Here is an 11,938-nt window from a genome sequence, read left to right as displayed (position 1 = left end):
CCAACAGTTTGAATCAGCACATTATCTATTAATGTGGCAGCTAGAAATGTCTTGCAAGGTTTGGGAAAATAAAAAACCCTTATAGATTAATATTTTATTAAAATTTTAATATTTCTCTCTCTCTCTCTCTCGGTCCCTCACTCCGGATCCACATCATCTACTTCCACTATATGTACTTCCATCCTACTTCCCTCGCTTCTCAGCCCGCCACTTGTCTTTTTGAGCATCGAATGACTGTGATTCAATGAATTCAAAATTTTTTGAATTTCACTTTAGCCCTATCTAAACCACTATAAACCCACTCAAACCAAACCAACCCAACCCAACCCATTCGGTTCTTATCGATCACACCAAACCAAAGTCCATTTTCAAAACCCTAACTTAAAATCATCTACATCATTTTGTTCAAGTTCAAACCCTTCTTCCCAAACGAAGAGAAGAACCGCCGTTGCTGCTCTCTTCTCCCATCAAACCGTCGTTCCATGAACCTGAAGAAGGTGAGTTTTGAATGACCTTTCTTCCCAAATCCAACACAAACTGCCGTTGCTCTGCTCTCAGACCCTTCTTCTCGTTCCACTTCTTCTTCCCACAAACTCATAAGCAACGAACATCGAATAGAGCTGAAGAGAAATTAGAGAGTTGGGTTGCCAGCCACGGCCACTTTGCTTACTGCTACCACACATCTTCAAGAATCAGGAACAAATCAAAAGCATTCAAATAACGAAATCTAAAATTTAAAGAAAAGGAAAACAAATTTATTGTTGCTAAGACAATGAAGACATCAATCGAAATTCCAAACAGAAAAAAAATCTGTTAATCACACCTCTTCTTCCCTTTCCTTCCACTCTGTTCATCGCTTTCTTGCCCTAAACCTCCTTCTTCTCCCGTCTCGTCTCATCCGAATAAGAAAAAAAAATCGAGAGATATACAACATAGGTTAAAGAAAATCTGAAATTACAATCTCAAATCACACCCAAACAAATCCTTCTTCAATGACCATGAGGATTGGGGCTGAATCAACTATATATTAAGTGATAATTAAATTTGCCATCTTCAATCGAGAAACAAGTGGAGAATATTTGCAGAAATTAAACTCAATCTTATTACGTAACAATTTCGTCAATTTCTTTTCGTTGATTGGGAGGTAAAACCCGTACGAATCCCCTAAAAAATCTCGAACTATCCAACAGTATCAATAAAAAGAAGATGATACCCAAGGTAGAAGAAAGAGAAAATTTATCAACCACTACAGAATATTTCTGTTTTCTTTACACAGATTTCTTACAGAGCTAATTCTATAGTTTTCCACATCCGATTTCATCCACTCTTTCAACCCTTAACATCCGGAGAAAAGGAAAGAAGTGTGGGTACAGAGGTTCAGACGATAAAAAAGTTTGACGCGGGATCGAACAAGAAACCACCGGCAACGGCTGTCAACGCCAGGAAACTCGACGAGGAGACGGAACTGGCGGCGTTGAACCGAGTAGCGGCAGATGTGAGACAAGTCATACAAAAGGCACGGTTGGCTAAGAAGATGAGTCAGGCCGATCTAGCTAAGCAGATCAACAAGAAGCTACAACTAGTTCAGGAGTACAAGAACGAGAAAGCTGTTCCTAACCAGGCTGTGTTAGCGAAGATGGAGAGGGTCTTGAAAGTCAAGCTGAGAGGAAACTCAAGGTTGGGAAAGTGTAAGTGAATGTGATGGATTCCGAGTTATAGGTGAAGTTGTCATGTGTCTAGTTCGTTTTCGTTCTACTACCAGAGCTTCAGCTGCTGCTCGGGGTGTCAACCGGTCGGGCTCGGTCGGGTTCTGTCGAGCCTAGCCGGGCCTCACCAATTGTGCAGGCTGCACCGCGTCCGACCATTTACGTATTCGGTCCGGGCCATGTCGGGCTCGATTGGGGTTCGGTCGGTATCGGTCTTTAATCGGGTACTAAAATCGGGCTTAATCGGCTCTTAACCTGGTTGTGGGCCTGTTTAACTCTTCATCGGGCCTTACCCAGGTCTTAATCGCGCCTTTACAGAATTAAATTCCTACTTGAAAAAATAAAGAGAAGAGAAATGGGTTTCCACCAAAACACATTCAAGACCCAAATCCAAACCCAATTTTTCAAACCATAATCTTTTCCTGAACTTATGTTTATTAGTTTCTACCAAAAAAAAGGAAGAACTTATGTTTATTAGTTTTTTATTTACTGATTTGTTTCTTTTTATAATTATAATTAACTCAAATTTATGAAGTGCTTATACTTATCAGCTCAATCATCATTGACGGTACTGGGTTCGTCCTGCTATTTGTTTTCTCTTTGGAGCAAGAACACCCCCAGCCCTTTTTGTATATGTCTGGTTCTGATTCTATGAAATGAGAAGCTTATGGAGAAGAATATAAACATTTTTTTGAGTTAAGGAAACCCATCAATTGAATTGTCCATTAATTTGGGCTTAATGGGCTAATCATTTTAAGGAGTTAAATAGGAAAAGAGGGAGGGTTATCAGGTGGGCTAAATGGATTAATGGAGGGTGGTTTGCTTAAAGGGTCGGGCTAGGTTAGGCTGTAGTTGGGCGGGCTAGGTCGGGCTTGAAAACGATCGGTCAGATCGGGCGCCCGACGGGCTAGGACCCCACATCGGGACCGCCCTATTATTAAACTTGTCGGGCTTAAGCACGACACGTTTAAGAATCTGTCCGGTCCGGTCTGGATCAGGCTTTAACCAAGCGGGCTCGATTGCGCCTAGAATTGACACCCCTGGCTGCTGCTACATTCTGAACCGCCGAGACGGCCAAGACCATGAGGATCACAGCGGCGAAGAGTCTCATCTTCAATGACTCCATTTTTGTCTCTTCTTCTTCAATGGACTTTGGTTTGGTTTGATCGATAAGAACTGGTTGGGTTGGGTTGGATTGAGTGAGGTTTATAGTGGTTCAGATAAATCTAAAGTGAAATCAAAAATTTTTGAATTCATTAAATCTCAGTCGTTAGATGCTCAAAAAAACAGGTGGCAAGCTGAGAAGCAAAGGAAGTAGGATGAAAGTACATATAATGGAAGTAGAGGATGTGGATCCCCTCGCTCCCTAACCTTCGGGGTACGCGGCGTGATGCAGTCCGGGTAAGTGGTTCACTGGTTTCCGATTCCACCTGCGTCTCACCGTCAAGTGTCAACCAAGGAAAAAGGGCCCAACACTACAACCTTCACAGAGGAGGGAGAATATTATCCGTTGTGGGTCCCTTGAGTATGACATGAACCCAGGCAACAAGGGAACATCTTCTTCCCTCCGTCTGCCAGAGCCGTCAAGTACAGATGTCTACCCAAAGAAAGAGAGATAGAGATGGCTCGGCTAGTCGGCTACGGATCCACACTTTGAGCTGGACCGGCCGGATTGAATTGGGTTGTGTTTGGGTAGACCGGTAAGGGATGGATGACTAGGAATTCGAAAAAGGATTAGAGTCTGACTTTTAGGCATCCGGTATCATTTTTTGGTTTGATATCGGCAGTATCGGAACCGATACCGTACCCAGCATCGATCTGTATAGATGTTGGTTGATTTTGCCCTCAAAGATACAGATACCATACCCTTTGGACAAAAGGTATTTTTTGGATTTTCATAATCATGTCAATAATCCATATCAGATTAATATCGGTTTCGAATGATACCGAGACGTATGCCTACATAGGTGAACCAAACCATACCTTAAACAATAGTTAGATTTGACAAGTGAGCATAGGCACTTGGGTTGTTGGGTCATTGTTTTAAGTGCGGACCCATCTTACCCCAATCGGGTTATCAAATTGATCAAGCTAATTGGTGTCAGTTGAGTCTAATCAGTCCCCATCAATTTGAGATCTATCACCGTTTTCGGTCATTAAAGTATTTGGGCATCGTAAGCTAAGGCATGGACACATTTCAATTTGGTTGGACGATTACTGATCCATAATACAGCTGAAGGTAGTTAGGTTTCAAACAATCAAACGGGCTGATTGAATAATCAAGTTATAAAAACATCCTTAAACCAGCCATAAATGGACTATAATCAGGCTAAAAAGTATAAATTGACGATTGTTGGTCGGTCATAGCAATCAGTCTGAGCCGGTCTCTGGCTTCAACCATTCAGTTCATCAGATCGGACTAACTAAGCGCGGTCCAACTTTTGACACCCCTCCCCTGCCCCAACGACAAGAGAAGGCCACCACTCCCTTGGGTTAAAGGGTCCCATCATATTTTAATGTTAGCCACTTTGGCTTCCTCTCTTTCTCTCTCCTCCAGCCTGTCTGTGGCATCGTTCGCAATTGTGGAATAGGGTTACCCCAGTCACCGGTGATGCCCAAAAGCGGTGCCAACGCCATCACACGCGCTCATCTACTCTCCTTCACCTTCTCCCCAAGCGTATCTGTACGTGCGTGATACGTGATGCGTGGTGCGTGTGCACCGTGTGTGGTACATCAAAAAAAATAAAGTGGGAGAGAGAAAGAGAGAGAGTGAGTGTGTGTGAGAGAGACTGCAAAATCCTCTCTCTCTCTAAAACAGTTTCTGCACCTCTCCCTCCGTTCGTCGCCGAAATTCTTCTGCAAAGCTCTCTCTATCTATCGCCCTTGTTAGATCAAATCAAAGCCATAGATGAGGATTAGGAAGCGATCCGTACCATTGCCTTTCTCTTCTCTCTGCCCGACTATTCCACCAGGTTTTCAACTTCACAAGGTGCCCTCGCCGGAGGAACAACTGAAACCAGATAGTAAAGCCGGTCGAGAAGGGCCCGAAGAAGAACAACAGAAAGAGGCGAAAGCAAAAGGATCAAAGCCTCAACAACAACTAAATGGAAGAGATCCAACTTCTGTAACAGTAAAAGAAGAAGAGACTACCCATCTTGATCATCATCAGCAGCCTCAAACACAAACTTATTCAAATCCATCCCCTCCACTGCCGCTCAACCTCGAAGTGAATCGGCACCGTTCCTCTTCGGATCTGCAGCTGACGATCGTAAGGGTGAAGGACGGCTGGATTTGCTCCGACGGCGTCGGAGGACAAGAAGAGGAACCGAAGAAAACCAAGTACGAGAGCTACTGCATGTGCCCCAACACTCCATCTCAGGGCGACAAGGTATGGTTAGCCCTTATTCCATCATTTTCTTTTTTCTGCACTGCCTCTACTTCTGAAACGGTCTTTCTTTTCTTTTCCTCGGTTTAATCGGTTCTAAGTTCTTACCAAAGCTAAGCTTAGCGGTTTTCCCTCTTACCATCGGTGCAATACTCTCTCTCTCTCTCTCTCTCTCTCTGATGGATCGGTGCAGGGTTTGCAAGGAGATGAAAAGACAAAAGGGAAGCGATGGCGCGTGCTCTTTAACAATTCCATGTAAGTAAAACTTAATCTGAAACTCCCAATTTCTTCTTATTTGTCTCATCATCAACACCCTCCCCCCCTCTCTCTCTCTCTCTCTCTCTCTCTCTCTCTCTCTCTCTCTGAAATGCAAACATAGGCAAAATTAACTCCATCCCATGAGCAACATCATATGCACCTGGTGCATCTTAGCACGAGAGTCTGATCCCCATCTGTAATGCGCAATGCTGAGGTGTATACCCACCCACCATTGTTATATATTCTCCAATCTCCATGTATGCGTGTGCATCTGTGTCTCTGTGTGTATTTGTGTTTGTTTGTGTAGAATGTGAATTTTCATTATCTTGGGTTTACCACCAGGAATGGAAGTAGTTTGAATACGAAGGCTAATGATGAGATTGGGGCTAATGGGTTGTTATCTTCTTCCTTCAATCAAGGTGAATATCTCTTCTTTATTTTATTTTATATATTTTTTTTGGTAGATGGTGAATATCTCTTCCAATAACCTGTAAAGAGAGTTTCCTCCATTTCCCAAATGCAACAACTATTACTGTATAAAATGGGTATTCTTGTTGTTCTATAATCTATATGTTGAACGTGAAGTAGTTGGAAGATGGTGTGAAGGAGAGAAAGCGTTTCCATTGAAGAAAAGAAGAGGGAGTTTCGACCGTAAAGCAATAGAAGAGACTACGATGGCGGATAAGGGGAAAAAGATGAGAACCATTCTGAAAACTAAAACCAACAAGAGATGTGTTCACCCAGAAAATAATGACGACAACAAAGACGAAGAAGAAGAAGAAGGAAAGGAGGAGACATTAACGAACAGTGGTGGAAGAAGTAATGATAATGTGAAGAAGAGAGGGAGTCGTGGAGTGGTGATGGAGGGATCCAGATGTAGTCGTGTGAATGGTAGAGGATGGAGATGCTGCCAACCAACCCTTGTGGGTTACTCTCTATGTGAGCATCACTTGGGCAAAGGGAGGCTCAGGAGCATGAACACTGTTCGCACAAATGCTTCCTCCATTATTGCTGGGCTTAATAAGCGTAGGTGGTCACTATCATCATCTTTGTCTTCGTCCATAGACAAGGATGAAGAGGATGATTTATTAGATGAAGATGAAGAAGAGGAAGGGAAACCACTGATGAGCACAGAGAAGAGAAAGAAGATTGGTATGGTGAAAGCTCGTTCCATTAGCAGTTTGCTGTGCACATCATCCGTGGTTTATGGTAACAATGGTGGCATTGTATGAACCGTCTGGATAGATACCCCAACTGGGTTTTCAAAGTTCATGGAGAAATGAGAAATTGGATTCTACTGCTACAAATTTGTTTTTGTGAAGAATGTGTTTGATCTAAGTTTTCTTCTTCAGTTCTTCGTTTGGTCTTTTCCTTTTGGTTATCCAATCTTTTTTGTTCCAATTTATTTTTTTCCATAAATTCAACTACATTGGTGAGTCAACTCGTCCTCAGTCAAATGACTCAAATCCACTCTCCTGATCGAGTTCACCGAATCAGTTGAGATATCCCAATGCTTCCACCTCCACACAAATGGACCAGTGGTTGGGACTTGGGATGGTAACCCGTCCAGTTTTGGGCCGGATTTCACCAATTGCGGTACCTGATCCTATTATATTTTTTACCAAAAAAATAAAAATCGTATTAAATTGTGGTCGATCCTAGTCCAAATTTTCCGACTGGACAAACCTCAGCCTTATCAAGGCCAGTAGGGATGTCAAAAAATCTAATAAAATTGATAAAAATTCAATATTTTTTATAAGGGAGATGTTTTGTATACGGCCGTGGTGTCCGGACATCATGATTGATCGATCGTGTTTTTAACCATTGGATGGGCATGATTGTGTATACAACCTGGTTGCATAAGCACTGTCGTGCATAAAATCTTTTGTCTTTTTTATATATAAACAATCAAGACTGGATTGATGATAGACTGATAAGAATTCAAAAAATTGATAGCCAACCAATGGGGCTGGAGAAGGTGGCTGATATCCCACAAACAAATAACTAAAATAAAACAAATTATTTATCAAAAAATGGAGTTCCTATTTCCTACACATCCATTGTAGAAATTCCTTCCTACATGTTCACTTGAATGAACATGTGGAGAAGGTGGCGAGTATACCATTTTCATTATATAGAAATCTAGTGTTATTCTTGTAATTTTATTGTCACTTTCAAGTTTCAACTCAATTTAAAACATTTTATTTATTTCAAAATGAAATTTTACTGAAGAGATGGAAGTGGTAATCTCTATTAATTGGGATCATGTGAAGAGGTAAATCTTATTGTCTTAATTCATTATTATGGAATAGGCAATCTATAAAAAGAAAGGGAGGGAGAGAGAGAGAGAGAGAGAGAGAGTTTTACATGGTAAGACCAACCAAGGAAAGACTTTACATGGAAAAGGAAATATTACAGAGTTATAAATTGCAGAGAATAAAACATTACAACATATTACAACTAGCCACAGTATATTACAGCTAACTCCTAACTGTATACATGCTTGTTATAGGAATTGTTCTCACACTTACACTTTCTTTCTTTTTTTTTGCCATGTGGACAAGATGATTTGGCATTTTAATCTTTTGACAATAAATTTTACTTTTCAAATTTGATACCGCTAGTGTCCCACAAGTATTTTCATCCTCTCAAATGCCCAGCTCTCCACACATAAGAATCCAACCGTAAAAACATGAGCAGTGATTTTTTATCCTTTTCTAGTGTTGGGTGGACAGTTGGATTCTCAAGTGTGGTGCACTGGTCAGGGCACTGCACTTGAGGAGATAAATTTCTTGTTCGACAATGTTTTTTCTCTTGATCTTCTAACAAAACGCTCTTGTTCAAGCAATCCCAATTTTCTTACACAATTTTCACTGGATCATAAGAGTTTATAATGACACATAGAGAAGTCAGATTGATTTGAAATTTAAGATAAGTACTTACCCATTAAATTTAGGCTATAAACCCTAACTGCCATATGGTGATCACAGTGCATGTGTAGGCATGCATCTTGCCCCCACTCCAATTTTTCTTCTTATTCATTTCTCAACATGTTCACTCAAGTGAATGCTTGCTGATGACACTGAAAATTTCATTCAAGTTTTGATAGGGATTCTATTTGGGATAGTTCCTTGCCTCCTTCCACTGATATTGATTGCAGTTTGCCTTTTTTTTAAAAAAAAATTATTATAGTTTGTCTAGACAAAACAATTCCCATCCTTTGTTGGTGATGAGGGTTTATTTAGCAATTGGCGAAAATGAAATAGTCGACTGTGAAATATAATCAATAAATTGGATAAATTAAGTTTTCCTCCACCCATAGAGGATGATGGTTCATCCATCTCGTAGGGTTTTGATATGTTCAAAAATACCCTCTCAATAACCATTCCTAACCTCTCTTGCCCCTCGGTGAATAAGATCCCATTCACCTTGGGTGGAGGTAAAGTCGGTCCCATTTGAATTGAGTCAAATGGAAAATGATGTGACAACTTTCAATTGAATGGAATCAATGGATCATAGGATCCACCTTTGGTTTAACAACATGTAGGCTATGTTTGGAAGGTAAGAAAAGAAAAAATATATATATATATATATATATAAAATAAAAATCACGATGACACAATGATTTATGTGTCTCTCTCTCCTCAAAGTCAAATTTTTCTTTTTAAATTTTTTTCATATTATTTTCTTTTCTTAACATCCAAACATAAACTTTTTGGGTGCAAAATCCTACCTCTAGCTCCCTCTCTCCCTCTTGGTTGCATCACATAACTGGGGCCACAACCAAGTATAGTCATCTATCCTCTCAGGAAAAAGCAAGCAAAGTCAAACAAGTCACTTACATAACACAGTACTCCACACTTGTTTAAAGCAAATGAAAAAAGAATATACTCCTTGTAACTTAAAATAAAAGAAACATGTTTCTCTACTAATAGGCAAGTGTGTTTTGTTGTGACTTGTGAAAGTGCTCTGAAACCGTTAAGAAGAATTATGTAATTTCTGCTGATGAGAAAGAAGTCCCACTTGCAAATTTTAAAGTATTGTTCCTATCATCAGAAAAATAACTTCTCCACTCAACCGCTGTCTGTATAATATGATCCGATTTCCATTTTTAACTTATTTAATAGGAAAAAAAAAATTTTACAAGAGTTTTGAGGAGAAACTGGGGAGCTTGAATTGTAAAGTAGCTCCTCTTGTCTTATTCTCAACAGCCTCCATTTTCTTCTTCAGATCTTATTGAGTTTGAAAAATTGTAGAAGAATGAGTTTTGCTTCACCAGTGGAGAATGAATAAGTTTTCCTTCTCCAAAAGTATTAAGATCTCGTGATTAAATCTTGTTTCATCATTACACTCCCATCTTCTATCTACAGAGTCGAAACTACCCTACCTTAATGCAACCCTGCTATGGTGAGGGTGAAGAAATTCCTTCTTCATTATGGATGAGGGGAAATTTGATCCTATTCATCAAGATATTAATCAAGAAAGGACCATTACAATATGCCCAAATTTGAGTCTTGAGAACGATCACTTTCAAAAAATCCTAAAAAGTTTGAAAAATTTTTGCTGACAAGTGTAGCACGACCTAGTACAAGGCTAGCAGCCAAGGAAATGGAATACGTCGCTTCCCTTTGGGTTCATAAATACCCTTTTAGGTTTTGGTATTTTCTAAATTACCCTTTAAGATCCCATTTCCTTGGCTGCCAGTCTTGTAGCAGGAATGTTCCTGCTACAAGTGTAGTAGTTAAATTTCGTCCTCCCAAGACCACTTTTGGGTGATGGCCTTTTTAAGACATATAACAAGGAAAAAAGATCTACTTAGTGGGAGTTCATGGCATATCATCATCTCAATGCTTCTATAGCATTTGTAAGTACTACCCATATTGGGATCAATCCCAGATTAATTTTGAAGAAAAGTGATCATTAATCCTCTATTTACACTGTTGCTTTCCTTGTTATGATTGCTCTGTCGATCTCCTCCGAATAGGTATCGGTATCAGTTCCTATATCGATCATCACCAATACTGATACATATTGGTTAATATCAGCTCGTATCAGGCCATTATTGGGTGCAAATTCAAAAACAAACCATATTTGAACTAATACTTCCAATCGGTATCAGTCTCAGGCACCAGCTAATTACGGCAAGCAATACCGATACGTTTCACCAATACAATACTGATACCTTGAACCATGATTGTAATACATCAAAAAAAGCATAAGTGAAATCTTTTCTACCCAAAAAGGAAAATTTAAAAAAAAACAAAAAAAAACAAACAATGAAGTCCTTCAAAGTGTTTGACAGCATTTCATGTATCCAACAAAGCAGTGCATGAAAACCCAGAAAATTTCAACCATTTATATTGACAGTTTAAATCCAAAAACATAGCAAATTGAGCTGCAACACCACTAAAATCAGGAGTTCCCCCAATATTCCAACTACCACCAAAATCTAGAACCGTACACCACCACCACCACCACCCCCACCCATAATATCTTTCACTAAATCCCGGCCAAACTCCTGTGCTGCACTAGTAGCAAAACTCTGAACCATACTTGTGAAAAGAGGATTATTACCCTGCCCACTTCTCTGATTTGGCAAAACATTTCTATTCAAAATCGTCTGGTTTGGGTTATTCATGTTTGGATGCATGTATACAGGCCCAGGCCCAGGTCTAGGCCCAAACTGAGGGCGATATTGATTCCCCATGGCCGCCCGATTCTGGGGAATTGCAATTCTCTGCTGCCCTGTTTGTTGATTAATCGGCTGAGTCGACTGAGTTTGAGCTTGCAGTGGTGTTTCGGGCTTAGTTCCTACACAACCCAGATGAGCATCAAATTGACACGTAATGCACCTGTAGAGCCAATGGTTGGAGCCCATCTGGAAGCATACATCACAACCGAAGCTTTTGTTCAGGTAGGGAGGAGAGAAGGTGAGAGTGAGTGGGTGAAGATGGGATTGGGGATTGATGGACAAAGGCATAACAGCACAGAGGGTCTGGATGTCAATATCACAGACTTGGCAATGGTATGAAAAGCCATTCCCTGATTGGCCACAGGCGTCACAATTGAAGAAACCTTGTGGGTATGCTGGAACAGGGAGGAGAGAGAGTGAGTGAATTGGGTCAACTGGATGATTGATTAGCTGAGGCATTTGAGAACATGAGATATGGAGTATGTAGTTGCAGGGCTTGCAGGCGTAGCAGCATATATCAGAACAAGCTTTCTGCTTGCAACCTGAGCATGAAACTGTATCGTTAATGGCTTCTTGTTGGGGATTTGAGACTTGTAACTCCAAAGGATGTGGGTGGCTGAAATGGTGGATTGAAGGCTGATAATTCACCTTCCCCATCTCTCTCTCTCTCTCTCTCTCAACTCTAAACTGAAACAACCCAAATAGGATTTGCAGATTTCACCGTGAGAGCAAGTATAAATCTTGAAATTATCATAAAAAAAGTATAAATCATGAAACCATGCTTATAGTTTTCGTTGACTTTTAGTTCTTGGCTTGTACCACTCTGCCAAAATAGCCCAACCCATTTGTTGCACGTTTAGCACACCAAATTAATCTCTTTCTGTTTCTTCCTTCCTT

General features: G+C 40.4%; 2 protein-coding genes and 1 long non-coding RNA gene across 4 annotated transcripts; 2 read left to right on the top strand and 1 right to left on the bottom strand.

Annotated features, from left to right (window-relative positions):
• Positions 1-482: 482 nt before the first annotated feature.
• On the top strand, positions 483-1,754 carry LOC122643849 (multiprotein-bridging factor 1c-like). The gene is made up of 2 exons (XM_043837422.1): positions 483-497; positions 1,277-1,754. Exons 1-2 carry the CDS (start codon positions 483-485, stop codon positions 1,694-1,696), a joined length of 435 nt encoding a protein of 144 aa, XP_043693357.1. The 3' UTR covers positions 1,697-1,754.
• A 1,014-nt stretch (positions 1,755-2,768) lies between these two features.
• Positions 2,769-10,943, bottom strand: LOC122643069. Its single transcript, XR_006330158.1, has 3 exons — positions 10,933-10,943; positions 5,154-5,171; positions 2,769-2,840 (listed from the first exon to the last, which is right to left on the bottom strand). It is a non-coding gene; the product is annotated as an uncharacterized LOC122643069 (long non-coding RNA).
• LOC122643068 lies at positions 4,527-6,629 on the top strand. 2 transcript variants are annotated; one of them, XM_043836704.1, is made up of 4 exons: positions 4,527-5,094; positions 5,285-5,346; positions 5,692-5,768; positions 5,938-6,629. In XM_043836704.1, the coding sequence occupies exons 1-4, from the start codon at positions 4,615-4,617 to the stop codon at positions 6,579-6,581; spliced, it is 1,263 nt and encodes a 420-aa protein (XP_043692639.1). In that variant the 5' UTR covers positions 4,527-4,614; the 3' UTR covers positions 6,582-6,629. The 2 variants fall into 2 exon arrangements, with proteins under 2 accessions (XP_043692639.1, XP_043692638.1); XM_043836703.1 differs by having other exon boundaries at positions 5,935-6,629.
• Positions 10,944-11,938: the final 995 nt, after the last annotated feature.

This window comes from Telopea speciosissima, chromosome 10 (genome assembly GCF_018873765.1).
Source record: "Telopea speciosissima isolate NSW1024214 ecotype Mountain lineage chromosome 10, Tspe_v1, whole genome shotgun sequence".
NCBI classification, from domain to species: domain Eukaryota; kingdom Viridiplantae; phylum Streptophyta; class Magnoliopsida; order Proteales; family Proteaceae; genus Telopea; species Telopea speciosissima.
This window is presented reverse-complemented; position numbering and strand designations above follow the sequence as displayed.

Excerpts from the sequence above, each read along its gene's own strand:
- LOC122643068 (XM_043836703.1), top strand. The coding sequence starts at position 4,615 with ATGAGGATTAGGAAGCGATCCGTACCATTGCCTTTCTCTTCTCTCTGC. Across the intron at positions 5,347-5,691 it reads GTGCTCTTTAACAATTCCAT|GAATGGAAGTAGTTTGAATA; the intron begins GTAAGTAAAACT and ends GTTTACCACCAG. Across the intron at positions 5,769-5,934 it reads ATCTTCTTCCTTCAATCAAG|TAGTTGGAAGATGGTGTGAA; the intron begins GTGAATATCTCT and ends TTGAACGTGAAG.